Raw genomic sequence first — 23,340 nt, 5'->3', positions numbered from 1 at the left:
GAACACCGTAGGTCGAAGTTTCAGCAACCATGTCATTTAACCTCAGCATAAAAGCACATCGGCACTAACCCAGGTATGGGTGAATAAAATGGCCAAAGTAAGGACTATCCCCTGAGGAATGCAAAATAATTTATTTGAGAATTTAGCCCTTTTGCAATCTTTCAAGCAAAATGTTGTGGGTTTTGTTTTTTGTTTTGTTTTTTGGTTTTGCATAGGAATAAAGAATCTCAGTTTTTATTGGAATAACCTATGGTATAAAGTTATGTCCACTTGCTAATTTATTAGGGAAAAGTCAAAGGGTAAGCTCTAAGAGATGTGGTACCAGAAAATGGAGGAACAACAATTAAGTAGCCCTTTATGTTCTAGTAGCTCTTGTAAACTAATCAAAGGTGGTAGAAACTGAAACTGACAATAACAATTGCTTACATTTATTGAATGCATAACAAATGGCATGGTCTGTAGATGTGCTATCTCATTATTCCACACAATAACTTGAAAAGGTAAATGTTCTCATCATTCTGATTTTACAGAAGAGAATACGAAGCTCACAGAAGTTTAATAACTTATTCAAAGTAGATAATAAATATGTAGTGAAATCTTAATTCCAATTTAAATCTATGTATTGCTGAAGCCCCCACTCAATAGTAAGTGTCCAGGGAAAGAGATTCAGGAGCTATTCATTCTGTAAATGAAAGCTTCAGCTCAATCTCTGATAGCCAAATTTCAAAGGCGAAGTCAGCATATAAGGAGTGCTATAGAATGTCAGGGAAGGAACAGATTACCCTAGGCTGAAGCAGTCTTGTGTGAGGAAGGAAAAATCTTGAACCTTAAAAATCAGGTAGAATCCAGAAAGAAAGAAAGTGTGTATTCTCTGCGGAGGGAAAAGACCCAATCAAGAACAGTTGTGAGCAGAGGTTCTACAATGTTCACAATGAATATTTGCAAGAGAGAGGCCATTATGGCTTGAGCAAAGAGCTTGTGGGCAGATTCACTGGGAGAGGGCTCTGGGAGCCTGGGTGGATGTCAGAATGTCAGGACTAGGCAGAATATCTAAAGAGAGTATGGTATTCAATAAAAGCCACTGTTTTCTCAGGAAAGAGTTTACATTCTTCAGAACCTATAAAACAACTACAATATTCTGCCGTATCCCCAAGGCTTTGCCATAGGGCCAAATCAATGTGTTGTTGTTGTTTTTGATAAGCTGAATGATTTTTGAGCCAGGGAGTGAAGGGATTAAAAAAGCAATGCTTTATAAAAACAAATCTGTCTTCAATGTTAAAATTATCTGATGAGACTATAGATTGGAGATCAAAATTCAATTAGTAGACTACTGTAATAGTTCAGAGGTAGCAAAGTGTGCCTGTTCAGGGTTGGGGAAGCAAGAAAACTAAAGATCTGTTCTATCTCAAGGACAACATGGCAGCCATAGAAAGATCATGCTAATTCTTATTTTATACATATGTGAATTAGATTCCCAATCACTCAATCAGATAGTCTTGTGTTTTGTTTGTTTAGGGAAGTGTTTATGAAGATATGTTATATAGATTCATTTTCACATAATAGAATGATATCATTGAAGAAAAATGCTAAGGCACCCTACAGACAGAGCAAAAAGAAAAGTTGGAGAGGCTGTTGGTAGCAAACTTGATCAAAGTTGTTGGGGATTATTACAATTCAGGATTCCTTTCAAGTGAGTGTAAATCAGGCAGGTTACAGGACCATGGACAGCTCCCGTGGTACTTCTAGCATCTGCCGAGTACACAGACAACTGTTCTACAGACAATATTCTGGATGTTAAGAGGAGCTCTGTTCATTGAAATGAAACTTAAGTTCCTTACTATCTATCTAAATGAAGAGCCATCTCTACAGGTTTGTTCAGAAGGTTCTACATCCCACTAAAGACCTGTGGCATTTAATCTAACGGGAAGGATAGAGGCTCCCTTGAGTGAGAAACCAACCACCCCTTCAAAGTCTCTTCAGCCTCAGGTTTACTGAAAACACTCTAAGAAGGAGCTGGGGGGGAATAAAATATACAATTTAAATTTTATATCAATGAATTTTATTTTTATGACCATATACTAAGTATATAAGTATGGTAAGAAATATAATGAACTAAAAATAAAAACTAGCTGATTATAGCAGATAATTTGCAATTATGACAACTTATAAGACACAGCTAAAAGAAGTCTTGCTTTTGCATGGTAATACATATAATACACTCTTCTAATTGTTACATATTGATTTATAATATGTGAGCAACACTTGTTCCTTTATTGTTATGAAGTATCCAGTGGGATACTCATTTCTCTAGTATTTAAAACCAGGGAAATGTAAAATATAAAGTAAAATACAGAAGTCTTTCTGTGTCCCTAGTCTAGAATGGTGGATTTTCCTTCTACGGGTTTTAATGGATCCATCAATAAAATAAATTGATGATGACAGAGTTCCAGGAAAAATGAAATTTCTAAATAATATAAATAGCTATATGACAACATATAGATTAACTCTGTCTTTCCTGTTTGCCAAATCTTCTTATTGCCAATAATCATTGCAACACAAATTGAGTGATTTGTTTCCTAAAAAGTCATGGCCATACATATTTGTTTCCCAAATAATATGATGACTTGCTCAAAGAAAACCAAACTAAATCATCTTATAACTTGACACTTGTCTATAAATTAATGTATGTTTAAAAAGGAAAAATAAAATAAGATGAAAACAGAGAGAGTGGCAAACCATAAGAGACTCTTAACTCTAGGAACCAAACTGAGTGTTGCTGGAGGGGAGGTGGGTGGGGAAATGGGGTAACTGGGTGATAGGCATTAAGGAGGGCACCTGATGTAATGAGCACTGGGTGTAATATGTAACTGATGAATCACTAAATTCTACCCCTGAAACTAATAATACACTATATGTTAACTAAATTGAATTTAATTTTTTTTAAAAAGGATAAATATAAATATTTTCCCTAATCTGTTTTTTAATAAGAGGCAGTTTTCCTGCAAAAGGTGGGTACAACTCATAAAGGGTTAAGGGAATTGGGATAGTACAAGCAAATGGAAGGACATGTATTTATTTATAAAGACAATAAACACTACAGTTTGCCTGGAACATAGAGTACATTTTGAGGGCATACTGCAAAATAAAAAAAGAAAAAAGCAGGTGCGATTTATCTTACAAGTATATCTAAAATAATACATGTTGGAATTTAAATGTTTTAAGTGTTAATGTTGCACTCACTAAAGAAACTAAAATTATGTTAAAGTTTACTTTTGTGACATGAATAACAACTAGCAATCTATTGAAATTTTAAGTTCCTATAGTTGTATGTTCTTGCTTAAATCTTGGGATAATTATAACTAGGAATGTTTTGTCATAAAAACAAGAGACTTGGAAAATCTTTATACCCTTAAGGTGCATGCTTAGAGAATAAGCTCACAAGTCTCAGCAATAAAGCAAGGCTTAAATTAAATATTCTCCTAAATTATTCAATGAACTGGAAATAACTCACAGATACTTGTAAACAAAATAGTTTAAATAATATAACATGTCTTAATTTGAAATTTGATCAGGAGGCAAGAAGGCTTTACTGCATCAGTGTTTCAATAAATTAAACACATATAGAAAGTTTATAAGGAAAAATCATATAAACCTTGAATGTCATTTTGGTGAGGCATCACTTGGTAATAATATGGTATCGATACTTTAATTCAGACTTGAGTGGGGAATTTAAAAACATGTAAATACTATGGAAAAGTTGCCAGTGACTATTATAAACACTATAATTTAGTTGGTATTTTAATATGATCTTGTTATTCTCAGATCTCACCATCTAAAATGTCAGGAAAAAGAAAGTGATTTAAGTTGCAGCTGGAGAAAATTAAGTAACAAAATAAAATATACAGGGTTTTATTCCAGTTAAGAAATTAATAGCAATAAGAAAAAAGTTATGGGAATTCCTCCCTGGAGATGTTTAAGAGCAAGATAAATATCCATCTGCCTAGAATAGTTTTAGTGTGGCTTGCCTGGAGGAAGCGGAATAAGATCTGCTAATTTGCAAAATTTTCACAGCATCAGTTTCATATCATCAAGTTGCTGCCTTGAGCATATTTGGCCAATCCACAAGATTAGAGTAAGTGCTTCCAGGGAAAATCTTCTGATAACTGGAATTTGCTCTGAATAAGGCCTGAATGTGGTAAATCCAATAAACCTGTTACAGCGCACCAGACTGGGCATTTAGACAGCTCTACACAAAATATCGTCGTATTGTCGTAATGCAGTAAAGAACATATTTCTTCTGTCTAGACTTCTTTTTTCTCTTTTATTCTCTGAATGAGTTAGAACAGTAGACATCCGCCATGCAAGATTATCCAAACTGTAAATGCATACAGTGGATTGATAAATAGGACAGAGTACTGTACCTCTCCTTCCCACGCTGAATATTAATAATGTTAATTTTTGAGTTGTTTTATTGAGTCATTACTTGATGACTGATGGTTACCTTGAATAATAATACAGATTAAAATTTACCCTCAGTTCTAACATATTTTGCCAGACATCTTCTTAACTTTTAATGGTTAAACTAATCTTCATACAAAGCCCCATGAAACTGCTAAATTTTTTTCTTTTGGAACAATGTAGTTTGAACTATGTTTCAATTATAGAAACATGCATTTTAACTGTAAAATTCTATAAAATTGTAGCTTTGATCCTAATTAATTATATAAACCTATAAATGCACTGTGGTATTTCAATGTTGCTCTAAAGGTCTTTGACATTGTTATGTGGAAGGCAGAGAGAATAGTGGAAATCAATTCTAACTTTGCATTGATTCGTTAATAGATTCTAACTTCCTCAATCTACCCTTGTCTGCTGCGACTCACCAACACATAACATGAATCAATATCCTTGAATCCTTGAAGATTCCTTTAGATTTTCTTTCAGGAACTCTTTTCTACGATTCCCTGATGACCTCAAGCCATATTTTTTATCTCTTTCCTCAGGACCTGTAGCATGTAATACCTTGCTTATAAACCAAGGTCTGGTGTATATTTAGTAATTTCTGCTATACTTTCTTTTTCCACTTATTAGCCCCATGTCCAATTGACCCATACTAGACACGGATCTACCCTAACCATGCCCAATATTGCAAACTACTTCATGTTCCACTTTCCTAAATCTTTACTACACCTTTTTAAGGGCTAACTTCTAGTAGTTGATTAGTGAGTACTTACAGAATGAAATAATACACTCCATTTTATAGCATTTTACTAAACGGCCTTTCACATATCTTCTTTCCCTAATAACCACATCGAACCCAAGCAATTATCATATTCATTTTACAGAAGTGAAACTAAGACTCAATGGAGTTTACCGATTTGTCATACCTACCAATACAGTAAGTAGCGAGATTCCAAGACTCTAGTCCTAAACCCATCTCTCTGTATACATATTAACTGCCCTTAAATTTGGAGGGAAAATGATGCATATAGGGGAAGAAAAAGATTTTCAAGATCCTGCTAAATCAATATCGCATTCTTCATAGCACACTGGCAAGCATCTCACTTTTCTTTTTATCTCTAAACTTCTAAAATCACAGTCTTTAAGGATAAATAAAGAGGACATAAGGAGGAATCCCATCATGACTAGTATCCAATGGGATAATGCCAAATGTATCCCTAAATATGGAAGATGGGCTACTTATAGACTTGGATTCCCTGAATATCTTTACTAAGAAGACTAAAAGCCACCTGTTTTAAGGATTTAGAGATAATACTATTGTAAGATTGCAAGTGGCATTCCCAGAGGGTGGTCAACTATAGCCATGATTATCCTTTTAAGTGACATACAGGCAACTTGAGTAGGTGCTGTATTGGGATCTTCATATAGTTCTGACCGGACATAGGATACGAAGGTAGTTTTGAACACCTTACATCTCAGAATCTGCCTGAAGACCTCCTCAAACACTAGCAAGAGCAGATAAAAAGAAAGCAAACAAAATCCTCTTAACATGCAAACATTCGTGAAAACCTAGGGCCAGAATTTTAAGGGCTCCACACATTTCTATCTAGAAGTCTATATTTTTCTGTCCTTACTTGTACATTTAGAAAGTACAAATTTAACGCAAAAATCATTTACACTGAGGAGAAATGCAGAGGCCAAAACTTGCAGCTTTATAAACAGTCATCCTCTTTGACGACAGAAAACATCTGTCTCACTCTTCCTACTGGAAAAATAATGTTGTATCCCACCATGGAGAATGCCAAATATAAGTGAATTCTTGAAAAGTGCCTGCATTGTTTATCACTAGCTAAGAAATATTGAATTCCTGATAGTTAATCTCAGCACACAGAGGCTTTTTTCTCCCTACATTCCAAAGTAATGTAAAAGCTACGGACAACACTTTATGTCCTAGCATTTGCAGTCCGTCAAAAACAATCATTTTCAAAGGTTTGTGTAGTATTTTAGAATTTATAAGATATATATTGACAAAATTAGGATTGTTACTGAAATCTTAAATCTGATATGTATCTTCAAAGCAATAGGCACTTGCAAAAAAACACTTCTACACAAGACACTGGATTTATAAAAGGAAAATTCAGAAACATGGTTTCCTTTACTTCATGCTTTTTTTTCTTTTTAAAGAGGGTTATATCCATATTCTTTCATAAAGATATGAGGGGAAAATATGCAAGAAAAATATTCACACAAAGGGAAAGACATAATTTTCTCATTCTCACACTTTTGGCATGTAATGAAAACAGTGATCTAAAAGTGATAAAAACAAAAACAAAAACAAAAACCCTACAGCTCCAGGCATCTCTAACAAGAAAATATTATCTACTCTTTCTAGAAAAAAATAGTTTATATTCTTCATTTCCAGTAAACACTGATAACAACAGAAAAGGGAGTTACTGATGTAAGTTGACAGTAAAAATGAAGAAAATACGCTGTAAATACCTTTTAATCAAATCCTTTCTTGAGATTTCACAAGATTAATCACAAAATTTGAAGAATGAATTTGGTAACAACTTCAGACGCAAGACATCTTTTACATGAGAATTTCTCCAGGTAGCTTGTGAGAGCCATTTAAGACTTATTGTTACAAGCTTTCCTAAGCAAGCATGAAGATAAATAGGGCTTTCATTTTTTTTCTGACACATTATTCAATATAAATTTAATGTTGAAAATAGATAACTTTAAAACAACAGTATAAGTTAGAAAAAAATACTTACAGATTTTTAATGTCAACTGCCCCACGGAAAGCCTTCCTTGGAATTGCCTGAATTTGATTTTCACTGAGATCACTGAAAATGACAAAAAAGGAAAAGGTCAAGTTATAAAATATCATTTAAAATTATTTTAATCAATGTGCTTGACAAATAATAAAACACCTCTTAAAATACCTGAAAAATACTACCAGGATCATAATTAAATCCATATCATCAGATGCAATTTCTAATACAAATAATTTATATTCATAATATAGATTAAAGGTTGAACTAAGTGGTTTCTTGAAGTACTTTTCCAGATCTTTAATTTCATAATAAATTATAAAATATGATTCTCTTAAATTTGAGTTAATTCAATTCTGTGTTATACACTATTCCTTTAAAACCCCAAAAACAAAAAACAAACAAAAAATAGCAAATTGTTCATAACTCAATTTCAAGGGGTTCTCAGGTTTTAGTACTTGATATTTCTCCAACATCACTGGCATAACTTACAAAGTATATACGAAAGAAGTCCATTTTAACATCCTAGAGAAGAGCAGCCAAAAACTGATAAAACCTAGGCAGCATGATTAAGTTTTTGCAGCGCTTTAAGTAATGTTGAAAATGGAACATGGCAGTACCAGCCCAACAATAAAAGCAACAGTTCTTGCATGAAATATTAACAGCACGTTGATTTAAAACCTTCTTTAAATAATTCCATTAAAACCATAAACACAGACTGTCTATATTTGCATTTTAATTTAATTTAGAAATACATTTTAATCAAGGGGGAAAAAAGCACTCTTTCAGTTGGAATAAGAAGTTTGTAAAAATCACTCATCTCATGAAATGGATCATTATTTTTCCCTCAGAGTTCAGGCAAATTCAATGAGCTTACATAGTATTAGCCTTAACAAGTAGGATATAAATATACATGCAGGAAATGTAACTGAAAACAGGGAAATGCTCATCTAATTTTAAGTCACACCACCAGACAGCAGAACGTTGAGATATCAAATAAATAAATTATTAGTCACAATGATGGTGCTAAAATTATCTTTAAAATTCTAAGATAGCTGATGCTCATTAAGAAAGATGAAACTACTAACCACGGGTGCTTAGCTGATGAAAACAGAGCCATTTTCCAATTATGTGGAAGTGTATGGGATGGATTCATCCACATCCTCTCCCCTAACGCTTCTTATGACCAGAGCTTGTTGTTCGTATACTTGTGGTCACGCAATAGAGATAATTGGCAGACAGAGAGATTTAGTGTGTGGTCCTGACCTCATTAGCACCAAGTTTTAAACAACTGAGATTTGCATTCCTATCTCAATATTCTCAACGTCCAAATAAAAAATGTTTGCTAAGCAATTCGTAAAGAAATAAATGTTCATCTACTTAAGGGGTAAAGGTCTCTAGGAAAAAAAAAAAGCAAAACACACATATTTTATTTCAAACAGTAAATTTATAATACGTGCTTATGTAGGAGTTAAGGCAGTCATCCATTTCCTAAGTGCTGTAGCTCCGTTACTGCTTTCAGTAGTTTCAGTATATACCTAAAAGTAATAAAACTTCATTTCCTTAAAAATTGCTTATTTCTCCAGCTTGTCATTGATTCAGACTGACTTCCTTCCCTTAATTGCATCATGTTAAGAATGTTTAACAGTGTATATTTAACAGCCTTGATGCTGGAAAAGTGTTGAAGGGAGGCTACCGAGCAAGGAGAAAGTAAAGAAAAACACTGGAAAAAAGAAAAACCAGAATGTAATACAAATGAGGAGGGAAAAAACATTGAACCCAAGCAAATTTGAATCTGCAATGCGCCATGAAAACCAACAGTGGTGTTGTTACTGCTGTCTCTGTCAATTCAATGTTTTCTCATCACTTATGTTTCTCTGCTTCTCCCAAGACAAAGACTGCCTTGGAGGTTGTAGGTGAGTAAAAGTGGCAGAGCTGTTTCTTCCGATCTTGCCAGCGTTCTAGGCTCTGCAGCCTTCCCATCCAGCTGGCTGGGGCCGTTTCATTTGCCACCTGCAATCTCAGCTCTCCTCAGTCTCTATGCACAGTTTTTCCTAGGGTCGTGTTCTCAACGGGGAGATGGTGGGATGGGAGGAAAGTCAGAGGGATGATATTAGGTGGTTCATAGAGATATCACTGAAGAAAGTGAAATGCACAGTCAGAAGACCATTCCTTCTAAAATGGATTTTAGCAGAAGCTTCTGAGTCCCATAGGCAGAATTCTAGCACGTGGAAGAGTTTTATACTGCTAACACTTACCGGTCTTTTCTTTTTATGGAAGAATGAGAAACTGTCAACTGCCAATCCCAGTGCCTCTTTACTCCCCTAGGTCAATGGTTTAGGCGTGGCTGCCCCCCAACTAGACTGCTTCCAGACTAGTTTACAGGTTGTCTGCATTTGTGTCCAGTCCACCAGGGCAGGCAACTTCAGTTCTGGATCACAGGCCCCTTCAGTTAAGTGGACCATGTTCATCAATGACAGGAGAAAGAAACTTAACACATTTTCAGCACCTACACTATGCAACAGTTAATTTTTTATAAATAATATATTATCAGGTATGATCTCTATTTCCTTTAATCCCCATAACCATCTTGCCAAGTAGGTAACATTATCCTGGTTTTATAGGAAAGGAAATTAAGCTTCAGAAATGTAAGGTATTATTTCTAAACAACAAGACAAATGGTTTAAGTAAATATATAAGAAATATGGATAAATACTGAGTCAGGATTTGAGGAGTTCTAAAGATGACACAAGGGGCTACTTAATCAATCTCAATATGTCCTTCCTGTGCCCCAGAACTTAAAAGGCTTTTCCTTAACTTATCCTAGCCTCTGGTTTATGTCCTTTGCAAAATGATGGATTGGACTGTGTTAGAAATGACTCATTTTCTATAGATAATCAGGGGGAGGTTACCAGTTATTTCAATCCAACCTATATTCATTTTTAAGATCTACTACATGCAAGGCATTGGCTGATGTTGCAGGATTGCTGAGCTGGGGTAAGGCCTATTTCCTGGCTTCAGGAACTTTCAAATCCAGTAAAGAAGATAAGCAAGTAGCCAAACAGAAGGCCAACTGAGAGATTTAAACAAATTATCATGAGTCTACAAAAGCAAGACAGCACACTAAGAAAAAAGGTAATGTGAACGTGTCTAGATGTAAAGGCGAAGGAGTGGAGGACAGCACTTCTAGTGAAATAAATGTCACAAGTGAAATATGGAGGGGAAAAAATAGAACTTTTCATGAGAGTATCCTTTGGTCTGATTTGCTTAGAAGGTGCAACATCTACAGTAGAGTAATAGGAGGGGTGGTCAGAAGATTAAGTCAAAGGTGTGATGAGTAGATTTTTTGGTACCGATTGAGAAGTGCATTCTTATCTCAGCACACAATACTGGGGAGGGAAGGGTGGTAGACAGGATCAGGACAGAGGCTGTACCTCAGATAAACTAAACTGGCGATGGGATTTAGGATGAATACGTGGAGTCAAAGACTTGAGTCTGGAAGACCAGATACAAGACTTCTGTGATAGTCGGGGAAAGGGTAGTGAGAGCACAAGCGAGAAAACAACCAACAATATATCACTTGCTTACCATGGGCCAGTTAAGAACTGCAGCATCTCCTACTCTATAGATAGAAAAGGTGGAGAATATTAAGAGTGGTATCAGGGATGCATGAAAAAACAAAACTCAGGAGTAGATTGTAGGTGGATATGGATTCAGCAAGGGAGAGAAAGGAGACAGAAGTTACTTTGAACTTAGATTAAAGGTAGTGTTAATAAAATTGGGAAATCAGAAGAGCCATTTGCAGTGTTCATTATGAGTTTGGTTTGGGAAGTTTTTCAATCCAGTTAGAAAGATGTGATACATCACATAGTTTGGTGACAACAAAGAGAGTATATGCTCAGTAAAACATGCGTGGTAGCTGAGAAAGGTGATCTAGAAGATCAAAGAAGTAAGTCACTGGAGGTTAGATGGATCCAGGCCACTTTCAAAACAGAATGGGATTTTTTTTGGACCTTGATGAAAATGACAGAGCTCAGTAATTCTCAGCCTTCAGTATTGGAGATGGGGATGGTAGAAAGTGGTTGGCTGGAATCCAAGGAGAGAGCCAGAATGTCAAAGGATTTAAGAGCATAGAGTGCAGACCTAGACTATCTGTCATTTATTAACCACATGCCCTTGGAAGAACTGCTTACCCTTCTGTGCCTCAGTTTCTTCATCTGCAAATGGAATAGTGATAATGTTACTGCACAGGACTGTATGGTAAATTCAATGAGTCCATACTTTTATTTTTTAATTTTCCTAAAGACTCCATTTATTTATCAGAGAGGGGGAGTTCATGAGTCAGGGAGGAAGCAGATGAAGAAGCAGGCTGCATGCTGAGCAGCGAGCCCAATGCAGGGCTCGATCCCAGGACTCTGGAATCACGACCTGAGCCGAAGGCAGACCCTTAACCGACAGAGCCACCAGGAGCCCCAAGTTTATACTTTTAAAATGCTCATAAAAAATGCTCAAAAGTACCTGCACATAGTAAGCACCACAGAGGTGTTGGTCATATACATGATACAACTGTTTTACTCAGAGACTGTTATGTGCCCCTGAGTGTACTACTTTGTTCTTGAAGACCACTGCAGGCGATGTGAGACATTACTGATGGGAGTGTGCTGTTCTGTGAATTGTGTGGAATGAGAAAAATGAGTCAGAACTACTGAGTTAGCAGGAGGGAGCTGCCAAGGGAAGAGTTTGTAATTATATCACTAGGCAGTAGAGTGTAAAAATGTGTTTCAGAGTAGGAAAATGGTTTGACTGGAGTCAATTTTTAGGAAGATTAATCTGGAAATTGAATTTTGAAGCAGGCAGGGACAATGGACAGAGAACTGGTATTGGGCAGTGTTGGTGGAGAGAGACTGTGGGTCTCTAGTTAACTAGAAAATTCTTTTTGGTGAATATTAAGTATAAACTTGAGTTTGGCTCAGGTCCATATATAAGGTCCTCAATGCAAGTTAAGGTTATTTTCACCTCAGGGAGAGATGATTTTCTGATTAAGGAAATAAAATACAAAAGTACAAAAAGTGGGGAAGACAAGTGTAGAAACTGGAGAAATGGGAGTGAAGACAAGGATACTAGTTTAGTTTTATGATATTTTGAACTCATATAAATGGAAATATATTCCATGCTCATAAATTGGAAGAATTAATATTGTTAAAATGACTTTTTTTTTAATATTGTTAAAAGATGTCCTCATAACCCAAAGGAATCTACAGATTCAGTGCAATCCGTACCAAAATTCTAGTGGCATTTTTCATAGAAATAAGACAAACCATCCTAAAATTTGTATAGAACCCCAAAAGACCCTGAATAGCTAAAGCAATCTTGAAAAGAAAGACAAAACTGGAGGTATCACACTCCCTGAATTCAAATGATATTACAAAGCTACAGGAATCAAAACAATATGGCAGTGGCATTAAAAACAGACACATATACTGATGTAACAGAAGAATCCAGAAATAAACCTATACACATATATCCAATTAATCTATAAAAGGGAGCCAAGATGGGGCGCCTGGGTGGCTCAGTCGTTAAGCATCTGCCTTCGGCTCAGGTCATGATCCCAGGGTCCTGGGATCGAGCCCCATTTCCGGCTCCCTGCTCAGCAGGAGGCCTGCTTCTCCCTCTCGCGCTCCCCCTGCTTGTGTTCCCTCTCTCACTGTGTCTCTCTCTGTCAAATAAATAAATAAAAAATCTTAAAAAAAAAAAGGGAGCCAAGAATATACAATAGGGAAAGATGGTCTTGTCAATAAATGGTATTGTAAACTGGACAGCCACATACAAAAGAATAAAGCCAAACCCCTATATTAGACCATACACAAAAATCAATTCAAAATGGATTAAAGATGAACATAAGACCTAAAGCCATAAAACCCCAAGTAGAAAATGTAGGAGGTAAGGTCTTGACATCAGTCCTAGTAATGATATTTTTTCAATTTGACACCAAAAGCAAAGGCAAACAAAGGCAAAAATGAATAAGTGGGACTATATTAAACTAAAGAGCTTCTACACAGCAAAGGAAACCATCAAAAAATGAAAGGCAACCTACAGAATGGAAGGAAATATTTGTAAATCATAACCCCTGATAGGGGTTTATATCCAAAATATATGAATGACACATACAACTCAATGGCAAAAAACAAAAACAAAAACAAAACAAAACAAAAAAAAACCCCAATCTCATTAAAAGGTATCTTAGTGATGAGACATTTCCTTTGATGATTAAATGGATAAAGAAAATGTGGAGAGAGAAATGAACATAATTGAAAAGATACAGTGGAATATTATTCATCCATAAAAAAGAAGGGAATTCGGCCATTTTTGACAACATGGGTGGACTCTGAGGGCATTATGCTAAGTTAAATAAGTCAGAGAAAGACAAATATTGCATTACTGTATGATATCACTTATATGTGGAATCTAAAAAAAACCCAGAACCCATACATACAGAGAACAGACTGGTGGTAGACAGAGGAGAGGTGGGGATGGGGGAAATGGGTGAGTATGGTCAAAGGTACAAACTTCCAGGTTTTGATTAATAAATTCTGGGTATATAATGACTATAGTTAATAACACCGTATAGTATGTTTAAAGTTGCTAAGAGAGCAGATCTTAAAATTTCTCCTTCCAAGAAAAGTTTTTTAACTGTCAGGTAATGGGTATTAACTAAACTTATTGTGGTAGTCATTTTTCAATAATACATATTTCAAATCATTCTCTTGTACATCTTAAATTAATACAATGCTGTATGTCAGTTATATCTCAATAAAGCTGGGGAAAATACCACCCCCCAAAAAGGTTATTGCAAGTGCTATGTTCAATATTAAAAATATTGAACATCTTGAATTTGAAAGCCTGGGTTATTCAACTTTCCAAGATCACAAGGACGTGAAAAGTGCTGGAAAGGCTGTCTGATCCTGAAGTTAATCCTGATAGGAAAGATATGAATGAGGGTGAACATAATTCATTCCAATGGAGAAGGTTCTACATTCTTGGTATTTGCAAAATTGGAAAGACTCAGGACCCCCAGAGCCAGGCCAGAGTAGTGGCCCTCATGGGGATCAGCCAGGAAACCCTGGAGTTTTCCATTTTAGATCCTCCCCCCTTCTACTACATCCAACCCACTCCCCAAACTACTTCAATAATGTCTCCAGTCAAGTACCCTCCTACCATTCTCCACTGCCATAGCCACTGCTAGGACATTCATCACCGTTTTGGACATGAATGAGATTCAAACTCATCTCTGACTTAATTTATGATCCTTTCCAATGCATCCTCCACACTAGCACCAGTTTTAATTCCAAAATTGAAATCATATCAAACCACCTCCTCCCTGAGTCTTCCTCATCTCAGTTAAGGAGACACCATCTTTACAGTTTTCAGTCCAAAAACTATGCAGTCTTCATTGTCATTCCATATTCTTCCACACCCGACATCCAACCCATCAGCAAATCCTCTTAACTCCCTCTTCAAAATAGATCCACAGGGCGCCTGGGTCGCTCAGTTGGCTAAGCGACTGCCTTTGGCTCAGGTCATGATGCTGGAGTCCCGGGATCGAGTCCCATGTCAGGCTCCCTGCTCAGCAGGGAGTCTGCTTCTCCCTCTGACCCTCTTCCCTCTCGTGCTCTCTCTCTCTCATTCTCTCTCTCTCTCAAATAAATAAATAAAATCTTTAAAAAAAACCAAAAAACTAAACAAAACAAAAAAACAAAATAGATCCACAATCTGACCTACCTGTACCTCTGCTTCCCCGACAAAGCCAGCATCCCTTCTTGTCTGGGTGATCTTAAAAGCCTTCCAGCTATCGCTCTACTTCTCTCCTTGTCTTCCAATAACCATATCTTGCCACATCACTGATCAAAACTTCTCTGATGTCCCATCTCACCACAAGAGAAAGCACAAACCTTCACAAAGATTGACCAGGCTCCGCTGGTTGATGTGGTCATCTTTGACCTCATCTCTTTCTACTCTTTCCCTATCCACCCTTCTCCAACCACACTGGCCTTCTTGAGTTTCTTGAACTCAACTCAACATTTTCGCACTCAGGGGCTCCCCCTAATAGTCCTTCTGCCTCTGTTTCCACCTCAGACCTTCATTCATGCGTTCCATGCTCTCAATTCATCTTTTCTAAAATCATTTTTTTCAAATCTCTCAGCTTTTGCATAATCTTTTTTTTTTGTTTTGTTTTAAGCACCTAGTTCCTATCATCAAAAAATGGAGGGTTAAGAATTGTTCAAGACCCAGAGCAAATGGCACCTACTTCAACATAGATTTTTCTCCAATTTCCCAGCTAAACCTAGTGCCAAGATCTCTGAAACCTATTAGCTATGTGATGCTGTGCAAGGCACTTAGTTTCTTTCTCCATTTGCTCATCTGTAAAATGAGCTAGTATAAATATCTCTTAGAGCCAATTGCCTGGTCCAAATGACAATATTGTTATTAATGCAAATTACCATTTAAATAATTAAATGTCATTTAATTATTGCATAACTACCGAATATAACTATTTATAATTTGTGAGTCCAGTCATTCCCTCTTCTGCATTCTTTAGGCGACTTGCTCACTCCTTTATTATAACATTTCAAAATTTTTTTTCCTAGGCAAACAACTTTATTAACCTTGTTTCAAACTTTATTCCCAGGCTTCTTCAGCTTAATTAGCTGCAAAGAATGAATTGTGTATAAGCAAAAACTGAAAAGAGCTGCAGTGTCCAAGGGGCTTGGGCTTAAAAATATTAGAGATCTAGATTTTATCAGATCCATGAACAAAATTTTAAAAAGCAGTCATAATATAAAATAGCAGCTCCCAGTAACTTCTTCAAATTTTATATTCTTCAGAAGTTGACTCAATTCAGTTTGCTACATTCTTGGAAACTTCATCAAAATTCTCCACAAGATCTGGAACTTCATCATCATCATCCTCTCCGGGAGCAAGTGGTGCTTTTCCATCCACAGATTGTTTGGGCAGAGCTTCAGCCAGTCTTCTTAAACTAGTCAGACTGTCTGCACCAAGTTGGTTTAAGATACTGGGTAGCATTTCTGTCAGCTGCTTTGTCTCAGCATGGCCTGTAATGGTGAAAGTGTTCGCTGCCAGTGATGCCTGAACTTTGGGGTTGTTAAAATGGATCACTGTTCCTTGGTTTGTGAACATATTCACTTCTTCAATACCAGAGATATTGTTTACCCCTAACTTCTTTAAGGAGAACTGAAGTTTTTTATCATCTGCTGTAGCCGTTCTATGAACCACCTTCTTTCGGTGAGCAGTTCCTTTCCCACCAATGCGCACTTGTGCTTGCAGTTTGGCGAGTTTCTCCTGGTTCATGATAGTTTCTTTCATCTTCTTGGAGCAGAAATGGGACTGCGCGGGGGAAGAGGGCTGGCACTCAGGGGGTCTCGGGCGGACCAGCTGGGATTAGGTGCACACACGCGGGGACGCCTAACATTTCAAAAATTTCAGTTGAATATTTTCTCTTAGATAACTGTCTTCTGCTAGACAATATGATAAATGAAGGCAGGGATTTTAGTTCATTTTATTTCTACAGAATTCCTGGCATATGACAGGCATTCAGTAAGCAAAGGTTTCTGTAAAGGAGGTAGGGACTGAAAAAGAAGTTCTGAAGAAAAACTACTGGATGGATATGAATAAGAGACAGAGCTCATTATGTGCAAGCCTGTGGTGGCAGCCCTGATGAGTAGCAACGTCGAATACTATAGACTCAATGAGGGGAAATCAGGAAATAAAACTGGACTTCTGAGAGGACTTTTATATATACTGGTATCATGGCAATGCAGGAGGGCTGAATTCACCACAGTGTTCCACAAAACAATGAACATATGAGACTAGAGCCAATAAAGAGGTCAGAGAAAGAAATACAGATTAATGAGTCCTTGTGCCATGGTGAGAAGTGAACCCTGCAGTGCATATCTAAATCGCCTCTCTGATGGTATGCATTGACAAATTTCAGATTTGTAGGTTATCATCCCCAAGAAGCACTGCTAAGCATACTCAGGATTTCACTATTTGCAAGTGGGAAAGTCAGCCGAGTTCTCCCACCCTCCCTTCTGTTCTCTCGTTCATGCCTTCAAAAGTATTTATTGACAGCATAAAATCTGATATAATCACTGCTTTGTGATAGTTCTCTGTTGTTCTTTTATGGTATTTTTATTTATTTTTTTGCATTTTTTTATTATTATTACATTATGTTAATCACCATACATTACATCATTAGTTTTTGATGTAGTGTTCCATGATTCATTGTTTGCGTATAACACCCAGTGCTCCACACAGAACGTGCCCTCCTTAATACCCATCACCAGGCTAACCCATCTCCCCACCCCCCTCTCCTCTAGAACCCTCAGTTTGTTTTTCAGAGTCCATAGTCTCTCATGGTTCGTCTCCCCCTCCGATTTCCCCCCTTCATTCTTCCCCTTCTGTTATCTTCTTCTTCTTTTTTTATGGTATTTTTAAAAAGATTTATTTAATTGAGAGAGAGAGCATGCATGCACGCGAGCATGGGCAGGAGGCGCAGAGGGAAAGGGAGAGAGAATCTCAAGCCAACTCTGCGCTGAGCAAAGAGCTGGATGTGGGGCTCAATTTCACGACCCTGAGATTATGACCTGAACGGAAACCAAGAGTCGGACACTTAACCGACTGTGCCACTCAGGGGCCCCTATCATGTTTTTAACCACCAACTTGACTGCTGCTTCTTAATAAGCAGGGCTGTCTCTTCTACATATGTCCTTTCTCTTCCAGGTCTTTATATGATCCCATATAGAATAGATTCATTTATCATTGTTTGTCAAGATGCATGAATGGTCTTTTTTGTTGTTCCTCCACTAAATGTTTTGTTGCTGAGAACCTGCAATAACTTCTAGTACTCAGTAACCAAAGCTTTATTGAGCATAATGGTAATAATGGATATCTACTTTTCTTCTGTTCTCTAATATACTTTGATAACAGTGCTTTCTTGCTCTTAATAAAAAGAGTCAATATAAGGTTTTTTATATTAGTTACTGACAATTGAAAATCTCCATAGAAATTTAAGTGTGAAGAGTATGCAATTTAGAATTGATGAAATAGGTTAATACCCAAAGCTAACATTTATTGGGGCAGTTACTAACTTCCAGACAACACACTTTGATTTATTTAATTTTTCTATAATCACATCAGGATATACTCTTTTATTTTCATTTGGAGACAGAGAACTAGGGTTTCCAGGAGTTAGGCAACTCCCCTGAAGTCATACAGCCAGTAAGCTACTGGAGCTATTTGAACTTGGCTCCGTTGTTTCCCAAATCTCATACGCTTCACCACTACTCTCTTGCCTCATACAGAGGAGGCTTCTGCAGATGTCTGGCTCTCTAGAATTATGGGTCCATCACCCTGGAGCTGTGGCTTCAATGTGGTTTGAGGTCACCCATAAGAACCCTCTGAAGAGGCTGTTAAAAACCACACCGCTGAGCTCCACTCCAGAAATACTAGACAGACTCTTTAGGGGTGATATCCAATAATCTGAGTTACAAGTCTCCTAGGTATCTGTTATGCCCCTTGTCTTTGAACCCCATGTTAGCAGCCCACTGGACCAGCTCTGATAAATATCTTCCAGCTTTTGGTTTGTTTTTTAAACATGGTGTTCATTTATGTGCATCTAGTGGGAATGCTAACAGAAAATTAAAAAATGAGAAGCACCATTAAAACCTAGAATATATATAGTTCTTTGGACAAAGAAGAAAGTTGGATAAGAGAGGCCATTTTTTCAATCATTGTAAAATATACATAATAAAAATCTCACAACCAGTATACTAATCTTGAAAAAAATAAAGAATTCACAGTGTAAGTAATTTTTACACTTTCTATTTCTTCTCTTCAAAATAGTATCCATAATACTGTTTCATATTAACATTGATCATTCCAAGTGGTGTTTAAGCCACCATTTGGGTTACATATGAACACTCCTATTAAGTACATTCAAAGAGGACATACCTCATATGGACATACCAACAACAACAAAAACCTCCCTTTGTACCTTTTATGAGAAGGACCATTGAGCTAATAACCCATGTTTTAAGAAAACCTATGTTTTTTGTCACATCTAAGCACACAGGTAAAACCACAATGGCCTGAAAACACTTCCAGATGCCTAACATGGCAGCCCTGAGGGTGGCCCCCAGTAGGGACTGACCTGGAATCAGGTTTGGACAAAAATCCTTAGCTCCATTTCCTAAAACCATGTGACCTGACCATGTGATCTTAGTCAAGTTACTGAGATCTTTTAAATCATGTTTTATTTTTCCTAACTCTAGAAAAACCACCAAGCATTACTGTGTCGGGGTTATTGTGAGGATTGAACAATCTGATGTAGTCTATGTGAAGGTATGACAAGTGCCTTGCCCACAAAGGTGCTCACACGTTACTTTCCCGCAGTTCCATTAGCTCAATTCAGTTCACTTCCGAAATTATTTGTTAAAAGCAAAGTGTGTTGAGCACACTGCTAGTCCTCAAAATAAAAGATGATAAGACACATCTGCTCTCAAGAAGCAGGCAGGTAAGGTAATCATCACACTACTGAACCGACAAAAATATCAGTAGAAAAATTTACGAAGTCCCAAAATAGCAAAGGAGGAAATACTCCATTTTGTCATTGCTTGAACTTCTGGGATGGTAGATTACAGTAAAAAGCAAATAAACAACAATGGAAGACTTCTGTTAGGGTGTTTCTTATGTTTAGGTGTGGATTCATGGAATATATATGCAGACACAATCTAATATGCATGCATTTTTTCCTATCAAGCTTTTGTACACGTATTTCCCTCCGCCTAGAATATTTACATATTGTCTCACTTTGTTAATCCACTCATCCCTCTGGGGCAGAATTTAAATATTCTCTCTTCTAAAAATTTTCTCTGAAATATCCTAATACTGGAGTAGATTGTCTTTCTTTGTGCTTGTGTAACATGTTATACTTAACTGATACTCTGGGTTATAATTGCTACACCTTACTTGTTGACACATCCCAGGAGAGCTGGAAGTTCTTGGAGAACAGATACTGAATAATTCATCGTTGTATCCCCAGTGCCTACTATAGTGCCAGGCTGTGGTCAATAAAGCATGAATAAAAACATACAAAAAAATAAAACTAGTATTTTACTTGTTGACATTTAGGTTCTCAAGCAAATTACTTATTTAACAGGTACTTGATGTCTTCCTTAGGATATAGTTTATGAAAACATCCTTTTCTACTGTGGTAAATTAAGACCATGATGTACTATTTATTCTTTGGCTCCCAAAGATATGGTAAAATATTGTATGGTAAAATATTTTGTTTTTGGTGATTCAAGTATCTTTACTGAGATCAAGAAGATAAAGGTAATAGCAAAGTTAGAATGATTGTGTTAGTATAAGTAGCACATATTTTAAATGGAAACCAGTCATTGAAAGCCTTTATTCAGTCTTAACTATAGTCTTAGTCTCAGCTGATGAGCTTTAAAACCCTTTAATTCTCTCAATATTGGGTTCAGGAGTATGTGTGAGTTTCATACTTAAGTCAAATAACAGGGGTGCCAACTAAGACATAATCATTTCCTGAACATAATCCCATGCCTTTGCTTCAGGAGTTGTACTCTTCATTTGCTGAGATGCATCAAAAATGTTCTCCTATTTTCTCATCAAAATAACTGCAAATATAGTAAGAAAGACCAGGCATGCATATGTGAATAATAATGATATGTATGTGAAAATTAAATAAATGAGGTATAACAAGAGTGAGGTGGTACATAAATCAGGAAATGCTTTTCAAAGAGGAGGGCGTTGAGCTGGGTCTTAGGAAACATGATGGAGGTGGTTTGGCAAGAAGAAAAGGTAAGTTATTTCTAAAGAAGAGACCAGCATGGGAAGACAATATGCACAGGTGGATATCCTGAGGGTGACATCAATGGGAGTGAATGGTAGGCAGGAAGAATTTTGCAGCATTTAACAAATAATTAGAAAGAAAGAAAGAGATTGTGCTGGGATTCCAGAACATCAAATAAGATGGCTATGAAGCTTTCAGCTAATCTTATTAGCAGTAAGAAACAAGATGAGCAAGTAGTGAAACAAGATGAAATAAAGACTTCAGAAATCTGTGCAAGAACTAGAGCAAAATATCTAACTACTTCAGAACAGCAAGTTTTGGGGCACCTGGGTGGCTCAGTCAGTTGAGCGTCTGATGCTTGATTGCAGCTTAGGTCATGATCTCATGGGTTGTGAGATTAAGCCCTGTGCTGAGCCCCAAATTGAGCCCTGTGTTAAGTCCCGAGTTCAGCAAGGAGTTGGCTTGAGATTCTCTCCCTCTGCCCCTCCCTGCAGTCTCTCTCATAAATAAATAAATCTTAAAAAAAAATAAAAAGAACAACAAATTGTTTTCTCTCCCTCTGGGTGTTCTTACATGTATGTTTGTCAAAGAAAAGTCAGTGTGGATGTCTATACTCAATTCTGACTTTATAAAATCTTGTGATCCATAAAGATAGTCAACCATCAGGACTTCCTTTTAAAATTTACCAGTTTCAACAGCAAAGTAATAAAAAAATGTCAATGGAAGACAAGCTTCAGTTGAAACAAACACCTACAAATGAAGAATATATAAGTAAAATTGGCAAACATCAAATTCTCAACAAATTATGATCCTCCCAAAAAGGAAAAATTTTGCAATAGACTGTAGCAGCTTTAATTGAGAAAAAATGTACATATCAAAAGGTCTAGTCATTTGAATTATAATTCAGTGGTTTTTAGATTATTTATGGAGTTGTGTAATAATCATCACAATCTAAAATTTAGAACATTTTTATTACTCTAAAAGAAACCTTTTTTTTAAGATTTTATTTTTAAGTAATCTCTACATCTAACATGGGACTTGAATTTACAACCCCAAGATCAAGAGTCGCTTGCTTTACTGACTGCGCCAGCCAGGGGCCTCAAAACCCTTTATTCATAAGCAAGCATTCCCTTTTCCCTTCCCATGTTGTAGCATGAACCTGAACTTCATTTTCTTATTGTCAAATAATATTACATTGTATGGATATACCACTTTTTGTTTATCTGCTGCTCCTCAGTTGATAGATGCAACAGGCTTTGTAAGGCAATTTATTTTTTAAATCTTTTTTTTTAAAAGATTTTCTTTCTTTATTTGACAGAGAGAGAGACACAGTGATAGAAGGAACACAAGCAGGGGGAATGGGAGAGGGAGAAGCAGGCTTCCCACTGAGCAGGGAGCCCAATACGGGGCTCGATCCCACGACCCTGGGACCATGACTGAGCCGAAGGCAGATGCTTAACGACTGAGCCACCCAGGCGCCCCTTTTGTAAGGCAATTTAAAAATCAATAATTATTTTGCTGGGGACTGCCATATTTAATACAGTCTTGTTTTAATACAGTCTTTGTTAATATTTCTTAACAAAACAGGGGCCCAATTATTGGGTTATGGCTATCAGGGAGTAGCTACTGCTTTAGACCATCTTGAAACCTTTCAGATACCACACTTCAAAACTTGTTTGTTTTGGTTCAACTCTCCACATTGGATATAGTGCTCTTCCCCTAATTTTATCTCCATATACCCACAACTGCTTTACAATACATGATATTCTTTGGATCATTCTTGCAGAATTTGTATAGACTATGGAAGCAGCTCTTGATTTGTTTGAACTTGGGATAAACCTGTTTTCAAAAATGAGAAGAGATGTAATTTCCCATCACTGCTTTCTTTCCACATGTGTATATCCATGTTGACTGATCTAAATGAACATTAAATAATATATAGTATATATATTTTTTCTAAATGTATGTGCATGTATGATAGAGAAAGATACAGAGAGAGAGAGAGAGAGAGAGGGATTGAGAGGGAAAAGTCCACCACTTGCAAACATGGGAACATAGAGAAATATATATTAGTTATGTATATCTTACTTATATCTCACTAGCTGTAATTTAGGTAGGAAAATTGTTAAATATTATGATCCAAGAAAATTTTTTTCAGACTTAAATATACTTCAGTGGTCTTCAATTTTAAACAATCCCACGTTATAACCC

The 23,340-nt window shown here is 36.6% G+C and overlaps 1 protein-coding gene across 2 annotated transcripts in view; it reads right to left on the bottom strand.

The window, feature by feature from the left end:
* The window catches only part of SLIT2 (slit guidance ligand 2), a 360,710-nt gene that overhangs the window by 141,717 nt on the left and 195,653 nt on the right, over positions 1–23,340 (bottom strand). For both annotated transcript variants that reach the window (XM_025887763.2, XM_025887764.2), the window contains exon 5: positions 7,236–7,307. In XM_025887763.2, coding sequence (XP_025743548.1) covers positions 7,236–7,307 — 72 coding nt within the window. The remainder of the gene's footprint in view (positions 1–7,235; positions 7,308–23,340) is intronic.

Source organism: Callorhinus ursinus, unplaced genomic scaffold, assembly GCF_003265705.2.
Source record: "Callorhinus ursinus isolate GAN/ISIS: 27379988/994484 unplaced genomic scaffold, GSC_fseal_2.0 scaffold4, whole genome shotgun sequence".
Taxonomy (NCBI): domain Eukaryota; kingdom Metazoa; phylum Chordata; class Mammalia; order Carnivora; family Otariidae; genus Callorhinus; species Callorhinus ursinus.
This window is presented reverse-complemented; position numbering and strand designations above follow the sequence as displayed.